This window comes from Haliotis rufescens, unplaced genomic scaffold (assembly GCF_023055435.1).
Source record: "Haliotis rufescens isolate VD_foot unplaced genomic scaffold, xgHalRufe1.0.p SCAF_30, whole genome shotgun sequence".
In the NCBI taxonomy this organism is placed as follows: Eukaryota; Metazoa; Mollusca; class Gastropoda; order Lepetellida; family Haliotidae; genus Haliotis; species Haliotis rufescens.
In genome coordinates this window covers 5,077,360-5,097,623 of record NW_025964002.1, presented here as the reverse complement: position 1 = coordinate 5,097,623, position 20,264 = coordinate 5,077,360, and the positions used below count along the sequence as shown (strand labels likewise).

Below are 20,264 nucleotides of genomic sequence, written 5' to 3'. Positions count from 1 at the left end.
ATAGAGTGGTAGTACACAATAGAGTGGTAGTATACAATAGAGTGGTAGTACACAATAGAGTGGTAGTACACAATAGAGTGGTAGTACACAATAGAGTGGTAGTACACAATAGAGTGGTAGTACACAATAGAGTGGTAGTACACAATAGAGTGGTAGTACACAATAGAGTGGCAGTACACAATAGAGTGGTAGTACACAATAGAGTGGTAGTACACAATAGAGTGGTAGTACACAATAGAGTGGTAGTACACAATAGAGTGGTAGTACACAATAGGGTGGTAGTACAATACTCAATGGCAGTACACAATAGAGTGGTAGTACAATATTCAATGGCAAGACATAATATAATGGCAGTGGTCAGTTTCAAATACAAAAAAAAACAGTGGTGATAAAGTAAGTGATAATAATATGTTCACCCCCGCGGCGAAGGTTGTCAAGCTTTCGAGATGGCTCCAGGCAGGGAATCCGGGGTGATCTTCACACGAAAGCTGGTCTTGGTTTAACGAAATGTGTGAGAGATACGAGAGGAACGCTCTTGTCCCTTTATATACTGTCTAACAAGCTACTAGAAATTTCCACACAGTGCCATCACATATGTTTCTATAACGCTCTATCACAGTCTATCACGGTATTCCGGAAGTTTACACATCACACACGCATCTTAATATAGTAACTTCCTCAAAACTGATTATATCAAAAAGTACTACATTCCTGACAACTAGTCACTGTCCAAATACAACGCAATGAACCTCTACCGGATCTCAACAGTTACAAAGTAATTCAGTTACAATAATTGTTTAACAATAAAATACATTGCCATATCATACTACGTGCATTTTGTAATGGGAGAGTGTTGTTTTACTTCATACCTGAGGCACATACATGTAGTCTGTTTTAACCATTATGATGATTGTTATTGGAACATATATTGGTTGCCACACTCGGATTTGTCGGTGAACGTCCTAAACTGCAAGGGAAACACTGTCAGGACGAGCTCTTCCCAAATATCCAGAAGTTTGTCATGGCATATGACTGTTTTTCTTGATGAATTTCAGTCATAAATGTCATATTGTATTCACACATTTGACAAACTAAAATGAGTTTTTCTCAAAATATGATCACGACCATGGTTACAAGACTGACGTCATATCTGCCCCACAATTATTCGAGTGAGTGAGTGGGTTAGTAATGTTTAAAGCCGCTTTTAGCAATATTCCAACAATATCACGGCGGGGGACACCAGGAATGGGCTTCACACATTGTACCCATGTGGGGAATCGCGACGAGCGAACGCTTTAACCACTAGACTACCCAAAAGGCCCTAGAACCATTCGAATACACGTAGATGAATACGGAATTTTCTTTTAATTAACATTTACGAAAAACATGTTCGGTTCCACAAAAGTGAAAAGGCACGTCATGTTTATCAGGTTCTTGGACAGAGAAACATAAGATTGTTCATACTTTGAACAACATGCAGTAAGTAAGTCGACAGGCTATTGACCTCGTACAATTTCAAATAAAAGGATGGTATGACAAGGTCTGTTTGTTGTGTAACTGAACCAATAATGGTCTTCACATGTGACTCACCGCGAGGTAAGGTATATACACACATGTTCCATGTTCCTGTCTTCAACACTCACCTGTAGAATCTCGGCAAGATGACAAGCCTCGGCCTCGTCCTATTGGCGTTATTGCCATTAGCTGGCAATGCAATTAGTCCGCATTTACAGTCGAGGTTCAAACGAGGTGAGTAACGAGTTAAGCTCGAGTAACGCTACGCTGCCGATATTTGTCAGAAATATAATTTTGAAATGGGGTTTAATTACGTTTGCATGATTTTATTCATCATTTGTAAATATCAGCCCATGATATGTAAGCCATATCTTATTACCAAAGCTGGGCGTTGGGTTAGCCTGGTGATAAAAGCGTTCGCTCGTCACGCCGAAGCGCTGGGTTCGATTTCCCACATGGGTACAATATGTGAAGCCCATTTCTGATTAACCAACCAAATCTAGAAATAAAGGTGACCAGTAGGACCGCCTCATGCACCTGTTTCATATTCAGATCTATGCATAAAGATGCATAGTGACAAAACACTTTCCACAAGACTGTATTCGAGAGGGATGTTTTCAACCTTCAACTTCAACTTTCCCTCTTTGTCAAGCAGTATTCTTGCCGCTCCAGCCTTTGGTGTCTACATTTCACAACTACCGAGGTACACTCAGACATGCTCTTTCTACCAAGATTTCAAAAAGTGTCATACGATTGTTGCTCAAACGTTGTTTCTGGTAGACATGTGGAGGACATTCCAAACCTGACGCATCAATGACAAAAACAATGTCCGATGTAATTCCTTATTTTGACTTGTACCATATGTTCTCGTGTTTTGTGCAGGTAGAATATTGACTTACCTTTGCATGTGTTTGTGACGGGTGTCACCGATTTGGCATCATACGCTTACATTGTCGCGAACACCTGGTATCATTACTATTTGGTAGTGATTCATTAACACATGCTCGTGATATAGTCGGAATCGTACAATGGACTCTGATTTCAGATATTTCTTATGAATATAGAAAGGGTTTTGTCGATTTTATTTATTGATATTTCTGAAATATTGCCAAAAGGGGCATGAACCCATACTCATTCGCTCACTCACTCTAAACTGCATATGCCTTCTTTGTTATACATGTAGGACTCAGATCTATGGCGGGACTCTAACCCGGAGCGGATTCTCATTGTTACATGACGTCATGTTTGCAGTGATGTCATATCCGTGTTTCAGTTCAGTTGTTATATGACGTAATTCTTGAGATGAATCCTTGCCTATGATGACGCCATGTAAATTTACCGTATATTACCGATAGACACAGCGATCAGTCTAAAACGATAGAGCCGGACACCGTAAATAAAGATCTTCTTTTGACGGATTAATGCCGGCAGCGAACGCAACCAGTATCGACATACACACACACACACACACACACACATGAATGCAAACACACACACATGAATGCAAACACACACACATGAATGCAAACACACACACATGAATGCAAACACACACACACATGAATGCAAACACACACACACACACATGAATGCAAACACACACACACACACATACATACACACACAAACAACAAACGCAGTCAAGATACGCTGCTGTACAGATAGTTTATTCTTTTTATTTTCTGTTGTCTGTACATGTCCCGTCAGATGATACTTAAAAACACACAGACCATGTCTACGACTCTACCACTGGGGATATACGCAGGTGATGAAGGTGTCTGGATGCGCATCAGGCTCTCGCCTTCATAAAGCATCCCCGCTCAGTGTGATATGACTCTACATGCTCCAGTGGTATTGTGATATGACGCTACATTCTCCAGTGGTAGTGTGATATGACGCTACATATTCCAGTGGTAATGTGATATGACTCTACATCCTCCAGTGGTAGTGTGATATGACGCTACATCCTCCAGTGGTAGTGTGATATAATGCTACATCCTCCAGTGGTAGTGTGATATGACTCTACATCCTCCAGTGGTAGTGTGATATGATGCTACATCCTCCAGTGGTAGTGTGATATGACGCTACATCCTCCAGTGGTAGTGTGATATGATGCTACATCCTCCAGTGGTAGTGTGATATGACTCTACATGCTCCAGTGGTATTGTGCTATGACGCTACATTCTCCAGTGGTAGTGTGATATGACGCTACATATTCCAGTGGTAGTGTGATATGACTCTACATCCTCCAGTGGTAGTGTGATATGACGCTACATCCTCCAGTGGTAGTGTGATATGATGCTACATCCTCCAGTGGTAGTGTGATATGACTCTACATCCTCCAGTGGTAGTGTGATATGATGCTACATCCTCCAGTGGTAGTGTGATATGACGCTACATCCTCCAGTGGTAGTGTGATATGATGCTACATCCTCCAGTGGTAGTGTGATATGACTCTACATCCTCCAGTGGTAGTGTGATATGACTCTACATCCTCCAGTGGTAGTGTGATATGACTCTACATCCTCCAGTGGTAGTGTGATATGACTCTACATCCTCCAGTGGTAGTGTGATATGACTCTACATCCTCCAGTGGTATTGTGCTATGACGCTGCACACACGCACGCACACACACACACACACACAAACACACACACACACACACACACACACACACACACACACACACACACACACACAGAGCACACACACATACACACACAGCACACACACAGCACACACACAGCACACACACAGCACACACACAACACACACACACACAACACACAGCACACACACAACACACACACACACATATTAAGTGGAAAGCGGAGAGAACAACTGGTTCATCCCTGTATGTTCAATGCATGTTTCAGACACCATACAGCTCGGTACCAGCACATCGACCTCGTACTGCGAGAGTCTACTGGACATGGCTGACGCTGTACCAGACATCGACCAAGCCCCGCTACTGCAGCTGCTCATCTCCCAGGCATGTTCAGGCATCGTCATCTTGCCCGACCAAGACACAACGCCATCAACCCAGAAACCAACGACGACGACGACGACGACGACGACTACAACAACTGCGAAACCTTCCACGCGTAAGCACAGAGAGACGTTAGGGTTCATTGGGCGCACGATATGTACCCCATCAGAAAAAAAACAGTTGGCTTCAAATCGTTGGCCCAAATTTAGTTTAAAATGTTTTGGGTTTTTTGTTTGATAGTCAATTAGTTAGATATATATTCTTCCACTAATTTAACAACAATTTACATCATGTATTGCAGTGTGCATCGTTAAAAACAAACGATAAATCTTACTTTTTTAAAGCAATTTGTATCATGGGTGGTACCCGTACAGCTTACGCACTTCGCTAACACCTGGTGTCATCACTTATTTTCAGTGATTCATTCATATAACTTCATCGCCACTGAGTCTTTACGTCAAACGAAATCTCTTTCGCTAATAATCGAGGCTGGGTATTCTCCGGCGTTGTTGAATTCGAACTTCATCAACAAGGAGAGGCTAGACCATCTACAGTTGTTAGTTAGAGTAACGGTAGTCGCTAGTAAGTTGTTGGTGATTGCAGACTAGCAGACAGCAGCAACACATCATCGACGTGGACATCGTTGTTATCCAAATTGTTTGTACTTTATAAGGCGAGGGGCAAAGGAAACTATACCGAGTTTGTTTTTAATGCAACTGAAAATTGAAAGAACCATCGTTAAATTTGATTATGTCTATTTAACCATCACTCATTCCTGCATCAGTTTGTAAAATGCAATCTGTGGTTTGGTATGTTTGTGTAAAAATATATTGGTTCAATGAAGACTTGGGTAAGAAATGACAGATGTTGGAAATGATTGAAATTTGTGCCGAAAAGAGCAAATGTATTGATTTTCAAACATAACATGTCTAAGATATCCATCAGCAGTTATATGTTATATAAAATGCGAATTGCTTTTTATCTTTCACTTTTTTAAACCAAATTATATCAAATTATTAAAAAAATACAACAATGTAGAAGTATTTTTTAAATGCTGACTAAGCACCAGTACAATTCCTTTTTTGGATATAATATCGCTAACTTATTTCAACTGAATATCAAACATGTGATAAAATCAACTGAGAGGTATAGTTTCTTTTGCTACTCGGTGTGTCATTTACCATTTATCATAGGAGTATGCAATCAATATCTGTAATTTATCCTTTATCGACCCTGGGCTTTCTTTGTTCACACACACAGAGCTTTACCCGGGCTAACAGTACAGCTGTGTATTTTCAGGAACATGTGGCACTGTCTTTAGCAGCGGAGCCGCAACGGCTCTGAGAGTCATCAATGGAGAAAAAGTGGCAAAGGGAGAGTACCAGTTCCTGGTTTCGTTCTTGTACCTAGGGGAGGTTGTGTGTACCGCCACAATCATAGACCCGACACACGTCTTGACGGCAGCTCACTGCACTAAGTACGTCATAGAGCGGTCGTATAACAGTACTTTATATAGATTGCAGCACATTGACCAGATTTCAACATGTACTACATCAAGAATAAAATAAATATAACCAATTCCTGTTTCCCCACAAAACAGTAAAAGGAAAATTCAACCATTTGCTATCTTTTAGAAAATGTATTCTGATGTTTGTGTTTCTTGTGTTTTATATGTGTTTGTTTTTTAGCGTTTTTGCATAATACTTAATATGTTGTCTTTGCGAAACAAAAGCACGATGGTAATAATCTCTGTTAACCCAACCCAATGTACACTTATGTATTACTAACTGCGTGTCTTCAGCGGTTTGAGGACAAGCGATCTGTCAGTGGGAATAGCAGAACATGATTCCACCAAGAAGGACGGCGAGAGGATCATCGATGTGAGGAAGGTTACCCAGCACCCCAGGTACAACGATAACACCCTTGGTAAGTTCAGCACAACGATGACACAGTCGGTAAGTTCAACACAACGATAACACCCTTGGTAAGTTCAACACAACGATAACACCCTTGGTAAGTTCAGCACAACGTTGACACAGTCGGTAAGTTCAACACAATGATGACACAGTCGGTAAGTTCAACACAACGATAACACCCTTGGTAAGTTCAGCACAACGATGACACAGTCGGTAAGTTCAACACAACGATAACACCCTTGGTAAGTTCAGCACAACGATGACACAGTCGGTAAGTTCAACACAACGATAACACCCTTGGTAAGTTCAGCACAACGATGACACAGTCGGTAAGTTCAACACAACGATAACACCCTTGGTAAGTTCAGCACAACGATGACACAGTCGGTAAGTTCAACACAACGATAACACCCTTGGTAAGTTCAGCACAACGATGACACAGTCGGTAAGTTCAACACAACGATAACACCCTTGGTAAGTTCAGCACAACGATGACACAGTCGGTAAGTTCAACACAACGATAACACCCTTGGTAAGTTCAGCACAACGATGACACAGTCGGTAAGTTCAACACAACAATAACAGAGTCGGTAAGTTCAACACAACGATAACATAGTCGGTAAGTTCAACACAACGATAACATAGTCGGTAAGCTCAACACAACGATAACAGAGTCGGAACGTTCAACACAACGATACCACAATCGATAAGTTCAACACAACGATACCACAGTCGGTAAGTTCAACCCGACGATACCACAGTCGGTAAGTTCAACACAACGATACCATAGTCGGTAAGTTCAACACAACGATACCACAGTCGGTAAGTTCAACACAACGATAACAGAGTCGGTAAGTTCAACACAACGATAACAGAGTCGGTAAGTTCAACACAACGATACCATAGTCGGTAAGTTCAACACAACGATACCACAGTCGGTAAGTTCAACACAACGATAACAGAGTCGGTAAGTTCAACACAACGATACCACAGTCGGTAAGTTCAACACAACGATAACAGAGTCGGTAAGTTCAACACAACGATAACATAGTCGGTAAGTTCAACACAACGATACCACAGTCGGTAAGTTCAACCCGACGATACCACAGTCGGTAAGTTCAACACAACGATACCATAGTCGGTAAGTTCAACACAACGATACCACAGTCGGTAAGTTCAACACAACGATAACAGAGTCGGTAAGTTCAACACAACGATACCAGAGTCGGTAAGCTCAACACAACGATAACAGAGTCGGTAAGTTCAACACAACGATACCACAGTCGGTAAGTTCAACCCGACGATACCACAGTCGGTAAGTTCAACACAACGATACCATAGTCGGTAAGTTCAACACAACGATACCACAGTCGGTAAGTTCAACACAACGATACCAGAGTCGGTAAGTTCAACACAACGATAACAGAGTCGGTAAGTTCAACACAACGATACCACAGTCGGTAAGTTCAACCCGACGATACCACAGTCGGTAAGTTCAACACAACGATACCATAGTCGGTAAGTTCAACACAACGATACCACAGTCGGTAAGTTCAACACAACGATACCAGAGTCGGTAAGTTCAACACAACGATAACAGAGTCGGTAAGTTCAACACAACGATACCACAGTCGGTAAGTTCAACCCGACGATACCACAGTCGGTAAGTTCAACACAACGATACCATAGTCGGTAAGTTCAACACAACGATACCACAGTCGGTAAGTTCAACACAACGATAACAGAGTCGGTAAGTTCAACACAACGATAACAGAGTCGGTAAGTTCAACACAACGATACCATAGTCGGTAAGTTCAACACAACGATACCACAGTCGGTAAGTTCAACACAACGATAACAGAGTCGGTAAGTTCAACACAACGATACCACAGTCGGTAAGTTCAACACAACGATACCACAGTCGGTAAGTTCAACACAACGATACCACAGTCGGTAAGTTCAACACAACGATAACAGAGTCGGTAAGTTCAACACAGCGATAACAGAGTCGGTAAGTTCAAAGGTGAACAAATGTTAGGTAAAAGTAGTGGGGTGCACCTAAAAGTTAATAAAATGAACTGAAATCATTCCCGAAACCGTTTGTGTTTATTTAGCCAAAGGTTAATCAATAAATTATTTTTATTGAAGATTTGTCACCAAACAATTTAGTTGTGTGTTTTTATGTAACGTCAACATGGCAAGTATACTTTAAAAAGGGGAGGGTGCACTCACTAGAATCTCTTCTGAATCCGCTCATGCAGGCTCTACACGTAGCGACTCGAAATTTTCCAGGAGGGATTTTGATTTCTGTTCCCCCCAAAATTAACTTGTTTATTGAAACAACTTGAAATTTCAATTGTTCACTGATGAAATCAGCTGAAACAAATATAGTTTCCCTTCCCTAAAGTCTTGTACCTTGTCTAAGCATGTTTATTTTGTATGTGGGTCAGTGGGTCAGTGTTACCCGACTGTTGGTCAGTGTTACCCGACTGTGGTCAGTGTAACCCGACCGTGGGTCAGTGTTACCCGACTGTGGGCCAGTGTTACCCGACTGTGGGTCAGTGTTACCCGACTGTTGGTCAGTGTTACCCGACTGTGGGTCAGTGTGCCCCGGTAGCGATAACGTTGCTCATACCACCAGCCATTGGTTTGTTAGGTTCAGCATACCCCCATTCATGTAGCTTTAATTGTGCTGCGGCTTAAAACAACATCCGTTTATAAGGTTTGCGCTTTGCAAACCGCCGTCAAATGGAATAAATATTCTTAACTGGTTATGCCTTCAGTGAACGACATCGCTATCCTGACGCTGAAGAAACCTATCACCGGTATCAAGAACGCCGAGCCCGTGTGTCTCCCAGTCAACGGGCAGTGCGGGAACCTCAGAAATAGGAACTGTGTTGTCGCAGGGTGGGGAGCCATCTCACAGCAGGGGGGTTCAAGTAGGTGACAGTCATATGACATGATGTTGATCTGTCACTTCTCTGATTTGTTACCCCTGGGATTCCGGATGAGAGTTATAGGTCCCGTTCAACCTACAGAGGTCGATCCGGCTAGTGACACATACAGGTCGATCCGGCTAGTGACACATACAGGTCGATCCGGCTAGTGACACATACAGGTCGATCCGGCTAGTGACACATACAGGTCGATCCGGCTAATGACACATACAGGTCGATCCGGCTAGTGACACATACAGGTCGATCCGGCTAGTGACACATACAGGTCGATCCGGCTAGTGACACATACAGGTCGATCCGGCTAGTGACACATACAGGTCGATCCGGCTAGTGACACATACATGTCGATCCGGCTAGTGGCACATACAGGTCGATCCGGCTAGTGACACATACAGGTCGATCCGGCTAGTGACACATACAGGTCGATCCGGCTAGTGACACATACAGGTCGATCCGGCTAGTGACACATACAGGTCGATCCGGCTAGTGACACATACAGGTCGATCCGGCTAATGACACATACAGGTCGATCCGGCTAGCGACACATACAGGTCGATCCGGCTAGTGACACATACAGGTCGATCCGGCTAGTGACACATACAGGTCGATCCGGCTAGTGACACATACAGGTCGATCCGGCTAGTGACACATACAGGTCGATCCGGCTGGTGATATATCTAACGAGTTGATCATTACTAATTCAAAAGTTACAGACAGTTCTGTCAGTGAAATACTAAACTGATGGGGTGACAGGCTTGCGTTGAAGTTACGATAAGATAACGGGCTTGTGTTGACGTTCTGTTGAATTACCAGCCTTATGTTGACGTTATATTGAGGGAACAAGCTTGTGTTGACGTTGTGATGAGGTAACAAGCTTGTGTTGACGTTGTGATGAGGTAACAAGCTGGTGTTGACGTTGTGATGAGGTAACAAGCTTGTGTTGACGTTGTGATGAGGTAACAAGCTTGTGTTGACGTTATGATAAGGTAACATACTTGTGTTGACTTTATGATAAGGTAACATACTTGTGTTGACGTTATGATAAGGTAAGGGGCTTGTGTTGACGTTGTGATGAGGAAACAGACTTGTATTGGCGTTATGATGAGGTAACAGGCTTGTGTTGGCGTTGTGATAAGGTAACAAGCTTGTGTTGACGTTGTGATGAGGTAACAAGCTTGTGTTGACGTTATGATAAGGTAACATACTTGTGTTGACTTTATGATAAGGTAACATACTTGTGTTGACGTTATGATAAGGTAAGGGGCTTGTGTTGACGTTGTGATGAGGAAACAGACTTGTATTGGCGTTATGATGAGGTAACAAGCTTGTGTTGACGTTATGATGAGGTCACAGACTTGTGTTGACGTTGTGATAAGGTAACAAGCTTGTGTTGGCGTTGTGATAAGGAAACAGACTTGTGTTGACGTTATGATAAGGAAACAGACTTGTGTTGACGTTGTGATAAGGAAACAGACTTGTGTTGACGTTGTGATAAGGTAACATACTTGTGTTGACGTTGTGATGAGGTAACAGGCTTGTGTTGACGTTATGATGAGGTCACAGACTTGTGTTGACGTTATGATGAGGTAACATGCTTGTGTTGACGGTGTGAAGCAGTAACAGGCTTGTGTTGACGTTGTGATGAGGTCACAGGCTTGTATTGGCGTTATGATGAGCTCACAGGCTTGTGTTGGCAGTGTGATGAAGTAACAGACTTGTGTTGACGTCATGATGAGGTAACAAGCTTGTGTTGACGTTATGATAAGGTAACATACTTGTGTTGACGTTGTGATGAGGTAACAGACATGTGTGGACGTTATGATGAGGTAACAAGCTTGTGTTGTCGTTGTGATGAGGTCACAGGCTTATGTTGACGTTATGATAAGGTAACATACTTGTGTTGACGTTGTGATGAGGTCACAGGCTTATGTTGACGTTATGATAAGGTAACATACTTGTGTTGACGTTGTGATGAGGCCACAGGCTTCTGTTGACGTTATGATATTGTATCATACTTGTGTTGACGCTGTGATGAGGTAACAAGCTTGTGTTTACGTTGTGATAAGGTAACATACTTGTGTTGACGTTATGATGAGGTCACAGGCTTGTGTTGACGTTATGATAAGGTAACATACTTGTGTTGACGTTGTGATGAGGTCACAGGCTTGTGTTGACGTTATGATAATGTAACATACTTGTGTTGACGCTGTGATGAGGTAACAGGCTTGTGTTGACGTTGTGAAGCAGTAACAGACTTGTGTTGACGTTGTGATGAGGTAACATACTTGTGTTGACGTTATGATGAGGTAACAGGGTTGTGTTATTGTGTTATTGTCACAGACAACTCCTGAACCCTGATGATGATCAGATGCCAACCACGACGTCCACATAGGTGCATATACTTGTTTTCCAAGCCTAGTCTTTATGTTAAATCTGACCCCCTTAGACTTCTATATATGTAACTATGCCTATATAATATGCACGTACATGCTGTATGGCTAGATAACAGAAAACATATGAATGCAGATTAAAGTAATGTTCATTATTTAAACACAAATAGATGTGTAGCATGACAACAAACAAATCCCAATAGAAAAAGGATATAGGTATGTTCCTGACTTGTCTCCAGATACGTATCCTAGCTCCCCCTTCGACGCTACTGTCCAGGTGTATGATGGAACCGCCTGCCCTCTCCAAGCTGCATCCCCCAGTGACGAGAAGACTCAGATCTGTGCTGTAGGGGCATCCGACACCTGTGAGGTGAGTGTATCTTCTCTATCTTGATGATGGCCTCGAATACTTGTGACTGCGTTCGTGATCGAGTGGACAGAAAGTGTGCCTGGAGAGAAGAAGGTCCGGGGTTCGATTCTCGGCCGTCATACCAAAAGACGTTAAAAGATGGTACTTGCAACCCTGCCTGGCGCTCGGCATTAAGGGGTTAAAACAAGGACTGGTCGGCCCGGAGTCAGTATACTGTGTCTGAGTGGAGTGTTCATGTTAAACTGCGGCATGGTATGGCTAGCGCTATAAAGCCGGCATTAGTTCGGACGAGTACAAGCAGCCACACACACACGTGCATGCACGTCGCTATATGAGTGCAGTAACCTGCAACGTGACGTTAAACCCTGTTGTACCTCACCTTGAATAGTTATGTCTAAAATGGAACTCTGTAATACTAAAAATGGAATAACTTTTGTGAATGAATGTTTAATAGTACCCAAGTCATATTATGCTAGGGAGACTTCACTCATTGTATAGTTGTGAATGGAACCCAGGTCTTGCGTGTGTCCAGGGATGTTTTAACCACCAGGATTCTACGGTACCATTGCATTCCGAGACCTTCGACGCTAACTGAGGAACCACATATTCGCCAACTTAAATCTCAGTGTGTCATTTAACATTATAAGACATTCTTGGCGACTGAGAAGGCTTGAATCATATTGCCATTTACGTTGAGATACAGACAGCGCAGTTTACAAGACGCTTGGTGTTGCGCTGCCATTGTGTTCAAAGAAGCTGTGGTTCAATAGGGATGTCATAACGCATCTGTTAAACAATAGCTATGACGTCACTCTAGTATTTCATCTGTAGGTTATCTGTAATGAATTGACGGTTTACTTCCCTACTTTCTGCAGTGCACATTTTGAGATCGCGTTTTAATTAATTCTGAGTACAGGACGAATGCACGGGCTAGTTTAAATACAGCACATATCGAAGGTATTACGAATGTACTCCATGAAATATTTGTGTTGTATTTATTTTCAAGCTGTATTTTAATCTGATAAAGCAGTCAACTTTGATGCTGTATTTTTAAGTCCGAAAACGTAACTGAACAATGGTTACAAAAAAGATACTCAGCTTCAGTTAAACCACATTATCAACATAATTAGTTTATGATGGTTCTTCTGGATAAAATTTTCATTGTCTGAAATTACAAATGAAACAATTACCACATCATTATTATTAACCTTGCTCCAAGGCTGCACTGAAAGAAAAGTCCATGGATTTGTAGTAATTCTATCCTCCTAATAGGCAAGTCTAGATATGTGGACAGTACCTAGTCTAAGGACTTCAGTCTCTCATAGGCGACTTATTCTCAATATTTACATAATCTAGAAATTATGATATTACAACTTTCTGAGTGAAGTGCAGATTCTACAGATTTTGGGGGTTGAGTCCCATCCGGTATTCGAACCCACATTCGAAAGCACAAAATGTACTACAATCTGTACTTCACTAAGAAAGTGTTCGAATCCCGGATGGGACTCTACCCCAAAAAGTACGAGAATCTGTACTTCCTAAGAAAGTGTTATCCCAAATATATCCCATTTGGCCACTGTCGAAATGGCATTGTGTCATTCGTTAACAACTCGTTTTATTCCAGGACATGCCGAATAGCGACCCGTACCCCTTTCGTGGCTATTTTGGCGACTGGGTTCAGTCTAACCGCAGACGGGAATAGCTAAAGGAATTGTGAACTCGTGGCGCAATGATTCACGTATATTTCATATATATTCCGGATGCTATTGAAATCACACCGGGGACTTACAGTATTATACAGTGTGATTGCACACATTTAACTGTGTTTGGGGTATATTTTTAAATGCAAGACATATGTAAAGTAACAAAAAAATTCTTTAAAGTCATACACGCATTCTGATTGGTTTTACGTTTTTTCGCACATAACTTCATCGATAGGGGGACGAATCTTCTTGCAGGTTACGGAAAGGGGCGAGCTTTGACGAATTGGCATTGTGTGTTCATAATTATGATATTAACTAATAATTATGCCTTAGAGACTTGTGCAAGGCTAAATTATTATGTTCAATAAATATAATGACTGATGATAAATATTACACTTCAGGGCGATTCTGGCGGTCCGCTGGTGTGCAAGTTCGGCGGGAGATGGGTACAGTGCGGTATTACGTCCTACGGTACACGGCTGTGTAACACAAGGAATACCCAGGCCATCTACACGAAGGTACCCGCATACAACAGGTGGATCCAGTCAGTTCTTGCCAGCTGAACATCCGGGAACTGTCGTGCGGCTCATGTGACATGCTTCTCAATAAAGATGAAGTCGTTGTTCTGTCTGTTCAACGATTGTCCCTCCAAAGCTTAAGACTTGACTTAATTTTTGCGTTTGAGGATTAAGAACGTAAAACTAGCTGTGCACATTAAGTAAATCCGCGTCGGTTTATGGAAGCATCAACGCAACAATATTTGCTGTAATACCTGCACGATTCCTACTATGTTATAAGCATATGTTTATGAATCACTTTCACATAGGGGGCTGTCGGGTAGCCTAGTGGTTAAAGCGTTCGCTCGTCACGCCGAAGACCCGGGTTCGATTCCCGACATGGGTACAATGTGTGAAGCCCATTTCTGGTGTCCCCCGCCGTGATATTGCTGGAATATCTAAAAGCGGCGTAAAACCATACTCAGTAAGTCAGACTTTCACATAGTGATGACACAGGTGTTCGCGAAAAGGTGAGTCTATCCTGCCCCACCGATGGCACCCGTCACAAACACATGCAAGGAAATTGTTGACCTGAAATAACACGGAGCATAAGTATAATCATACAACATAAAAGTTGTTGAAAGATTAACTGAGGCCTTGAATGTTGTAAGCTTGATCAAACAACTTTTGAGCCTGCTGTCTATGATGGTCGCAGAAAGAGTATGCTCGATTGTTGTGAAATGTAGACACCAAATGCTGGAGCTGCTTGAATATTAAGGAAAATTTGACTTTGGGAAAGTTTTAAATCTATGGTGCGGTACTTTTGTGTCAAAATCAACTGGTTCAATGAAGACAGTGTAAGAAATACACTTGCAACCAAATGACTCTAACATATTTAAATCTGTGCCCAAAAAGCATTTTTATTGATTTTAAAAGATAAGATGTCTAAGATACCCATCAGCAGTGCATTATGCGAATTTGTTTTCTTTTTTAAGTTCTAAATCAAATTATGTTTTGGAGTACTGCTAAAAGCGGCGTAAAACCATACTGACTCACTCATTCTACTGTAATAACCAGTCCTGCATAATTTTTATTAAAACTGGTATTCTGTTTAAAGCAAAATAAATCCAACCCACATACTGACTCACACCATATGACTAAGCTCTATCAATACAAAACAGCCCCCTTTGTGTTACCAGCTGTGGGAACACAATAAGGTTGAACGACACAATACAAAATATACACCGCCCGGCAGACAAAAGAATACACTTGAACACTGCATTTGACCCCAACATTACAAACGTTTTCAAAACGTTACAAGGATGAGAGCAGTCGCCGAAGCACTGCAAACGTAAGGTTCAAAACACAACTATGATACCCGTAGGAAATACAGCTCCATCGAACAACCATGTCACGTTTGTTTCAGTTTTAGCCAGCATCATACATTGGCGTACACTTTCGTTTGCCCGGCAGATTATCAAAGCACGTCGATGCGTTTCCGAAGATTAAATGAAACAATTAGGCCTTTGTGAATAATAATGCAAGATTTGCAAGTATGTAACTATTTCCTTTCAGGAACACAATGGCATTTAAGATTCTCGCTCGCTCGTTCGGTCGTTCGTTCGTGAGTGAGTGAGTGAGTGATGTTTAACACCGCTTTATATCACGGCGTGTCAGCTTAATGTGGGAGGAAAGCCCGAAGTGATGCAGGTCTTAGACCACTTCGGTGAAACCCACGAGCACGGGTATGGTGCTGACAAACCTAGAAACATAATCGGGGCGAACCGGGATTTGAACCCACAATCATAGGTTTCTGATCCACAACATGAATCGGGGGATATATTTAATTGATCGGGGCACCAACATTAAATTACTGTTGAGAATGTTGTCTAACTGAAACTGAGTATCATTATTTGTAACAATTGTAATATCAAAACTGAGAAATATATGAAGTTGAGGGAATGAAGATGATTTTTGTTCAAGGCGAGAATAGTTCAGGGTGTTTCCCTGTGGTTTGAGATCGAGTGGAATGACTTTCGAAACGTATTCATTTCAGCAATTCCCGTTACTGGTGACTCGCTAATTAAAGGCGCTTGGTGGAATGTTGTGGCATTGCGGCATACACGGTTGACTAATGCCGTCTCTGCATTACACCTCTCCGAAACAAAATAGACAGAAAACCACGAAAAAACCCTAGAAACAACTTGTCCATCGTAAAAATATGTGTATCCATCACAACGTAAGGTAGAAATGTGGTGAAGTATTAAATACGTAACAAAGATGTCGGTTTTTTCATTGTCCTGCGTAAGCCTGGTCCATCTAGGGTCACCATTGCCTACAACTCCGCAGAGCAATATGAATCCAGTTTAAAACGTAGGCTGGACATGTATACTGTGTCGGTCTGACTTCCATTGATTTGGCTGACTCAACGTTTAACGCTGGTCACGAATATATTTGCTGAAGAATGACACGATTGTAATACAGATTTCAAATCATACAAAAACGTACAAGAATTGGTCTGATTTCATATTTCGTCGCATAACATGCCAGGACATATGGGAATAGCAGCGAGAATCGCTTGATTAAATCAACTTGTATTCAGTACTAGTATTTGTTTTATGAGCAGATGACTTCGACTTTGTTGAATCTCACCTCAGCAGTATGGGACAGTACGGTAAATACCAAATCTCCGGAGACCACACGGACGTTTCTTGTTCCAGGAAATACGTTCAGCTGATCCTGCCCGCAAACTTAAACTAAACCTTAGTCATAAATAGGTATAGTTAGGTGACATTGGGTTTAAAGTAGCGTTCACGATTATTGCACATTTATGTATATATACGAGGGGTGTTCATTGAAGATTTCCCCTAAACCACTTAGGGTTATCATATCTGGTTGAAATTTCACATGTGTAATGATACATGTATGGATGTTCAGCTTGCAAGAACATGACAATGGAGCCAGTAGAATACCGAGCAGTGATTAGGTTTTTATATTTGAAAGGTCGTCACACCAAAAGAAACTTTCGATGAAATGAAAGCAACTTATGTGGAAGATGCCCCATCATATGACGTTGTTAAACACTGGCATCGCCAGTTCAAGTGTGGTCGGACATCTGTGGAAACAGCTGCGATTCCTGGTCGCCCCCATTCAGCCATTGATGAGGACACTATCCATCAAGTCATTTTGACAGCCCGACGTATAACTTTTCGCCAGTTAGCACAAGATGTCAAGATCAGTGTAGGGTCTGTGGAAAAAATCATCTATGACAATTTGAACATGCATAAGGTGTCTGCACGATTGATTCCAAGGTTGCTCACACCTTTCCAAAAGCAGGAACGAGTCAATTGCTCAAAGGTCTTTTGGACATGTGCCCAAAAAACCAGGCAAACTTTTTTGACAGACTTATCACACAGGATGAAACATGGGTCCATCACTATGGTCCTAAGACTAAAGTTCAGTCGATGCAATGGAAGCATGTGGAGTCACCACCCCCAAAGAAGGCACGTGTCCAACCCTCTGCAGGCAAGGTCATGCTCACGGTGTTTTGGGACCAGCACGGAGTAGTGATGATGGATTTCTTGGCAAAGGGTACCACAATTACAGGAGCTTATTATGCTTCACTGCTGCGTAAATTGCGGGACGCTATCAAGCTTAAGAGGCGTGGCATGCTGACCAAGGGTGTCCGTCTCCTGCAAGACAATGCTCCAGTACACAACTCTCATGTTGCCCAGACAGAAGAGCGGTCCTGTGGCATTGAAATCCTTCCACATCTTCCTTACTCTCCTGACCTTGCACCATCTGACTTCCACCTCTTTCCAACCATGAAGTCATTTTTGAAGGGAAAACGTTTCACAGATGATGAAACACTGATTTCTGAAGTCAAGTCCTGGTTTGAGACGCAAAATGAGGGCTGTTACAAGCGAGGTCTCCATAGTTGCATAAACCGATGGGAGAAGTGTGTAACTCTTGGTGGTTCCTATGTTGAGAAAGACTAATACCTATGCCAAGTTTTATTCCACTAGGTCCATCGGAAGTAGGTCAGGGGAAATCTTTATTGAACACCCCTCGTATATATATTTATGCATGCGACGTAGTCGAAAAGATGTGACACTTTTCAAAGACAACGTTTTCTTTAACTACTTGTATTCTCTATAGCTTACCCTGTCCATTGTATTCACAATTACATTCTTGTATAGCTTGAGCATAGAACGTACACTGTCCAATGTATTCACTATTAGTTCTTTTCTAGCTGGATAGCTGGAGCACTGGGCATACCATGTCCATTGTATTCACTATTACATTCGCGGTATAGCTAGAGCATAGAGCATACACTGTCCATTGTATTCACTATTACATTCGTTGTATAGCTGGAGCGTAGAACTTACACTGTCCATTGTATATAATTACAGTCATGGTAAAGCTTAAGCATAGAGCTTGCAATTCTCCATTGTATTCACTATGACATTCGTGGTATAGCTAAAGCATAGAGGTTAAATTGTCCATTGTATTCACTATTACATTCTTGTATAGCTGGAGCGTAGAACTTACACTGTCCATTGTATTCACTATTACAATCATGGTATAGCTAAAGCATAGAGGTTACATTGTCCATTGTATTCACTATAACATTCTTATATAGGTAGATCATAAAGCTTAAACTGTCCATTGTAATTTCACTATTACATTTTTATATAGCTAGAGCATAGACCTTTAACTGCCCATTGTATTATCTATCACAGTCATAGTATAGATGGAGCGAGGAACTTACATTGTCCATTGTATTATCTATCACAGTCATGGTATAGCTGGAACGAGGAACTAAAATTGCCCATTGTATTATCTATCACAGTCATGGTATAGCTGGAACGAGGAACTAACATTGCCCATTGTATTATCTATCACAGTCATGGTATAGATGGAGCGAGGAACTTACATTGCCCATTGTATTATCCATCACAGTCATGGTATAGATGGAGCGAGGAACTTACATTGTCCATTGTATTATCTATCACAGTCATTGTATAGCTGGAACGTAGAACGTACCCGGTCTATTGTATTCACTATTACCTTCATCGACGGTTGTAGATGCATGACTGTCAAAGACTCCAACACTCCAACTGTACGCAATTTCTTATTCAGTCCCGGTGATATATACACCAAGCACAAACCATGCTGCCACCCACTGAAGCCTGTTTCTGTAGATAATCGAGACTGGTTATTGTCTGTCGCTGACGTTTTATATTTGTTAAGCAGACAATACGCTGTGACATGAAACGAGCGTGTTTTATCTGAGAATATGAAAAGATTTAGCTTTCCGGAGACCATTACGTCCGTGTGTGGAGGAGAATCACGTTTTGTATACACCTTGTACGGCACTTGTTTATATATCTATGGTATCGTTATGTTTAGGTCTTACAACATCAGTAAGGAGTGGTATGTCTGAAATTTTGTCATACATTTTGTAAGATTACGGACGTTAATTCGCATTTACCTTCATTTCCGTGTCAACCTTCAACATGGTGATGGTGTGTGTGATAGCGCTGCTAACAGTAGTGGCACAGACAATGGTTCCTGTGAGGTGTGTGTCCAGCGACTATGACGCTTTTAAACATGTGTCCTGCTACCTGGACGTGGCGGAACACGACCTACAAGGTTGTGGCTCAGTGCAAGAATGCATGTGAGTATTAAACAGCGCACTATTCTCAGATGAACATTTTGAGAATGGATGAGTTGAGTTTGACGCCTCTGGGAACATTTTATCGGTTATATTACTATGTGTCAGCTTAATCTGAGAGGAAAACTCAAGACGATGCCTCCCTCACACTTTTTATCATCCAAAACTGGCTCCCACAGGAGATAACGCTTAGGTAAGATAAAGCGATATCTACGTTGTATATATCGCTGCAATAAAATTGAAGTTTGCA

The 20,264-nt window shown here is 41.9% G+C and overlaps 1 protein-coding gene across 1 annotated transcript; it reads left to right on the top strand.

Moving 5' to 3' along the window:
- The first annotated feature begins 1,615 nt into the window (after positions 1–1,615).
- LOC124116298 (transmembrane protease serine 9-like) lies at positions 1,616–14,493 on the top strand. The gene is made up of 7 exons (XM_046477574.2): positions 1,616–1,749; positions 4,392–4,619; positions 5,804–5,981; positions 6,306–6,430; positions 9,204–9,359; positions 12,007–12,137; positions 14,242–14,493. The coding sequence occupies exons 1-7, from the start codon at positions 1,662–1,664 to the stop codon at positions 14,401–14,403; spliced, it is 1,068 nt and encodes a 355-aa protein (XP_046333530.2). The 5' UTR covers positions 1,616–1,661; the 3' UTR covers positions 14,404–14,493.
- Positions 14,494–20,264: the final 5,771 nt, after the last annotated feature.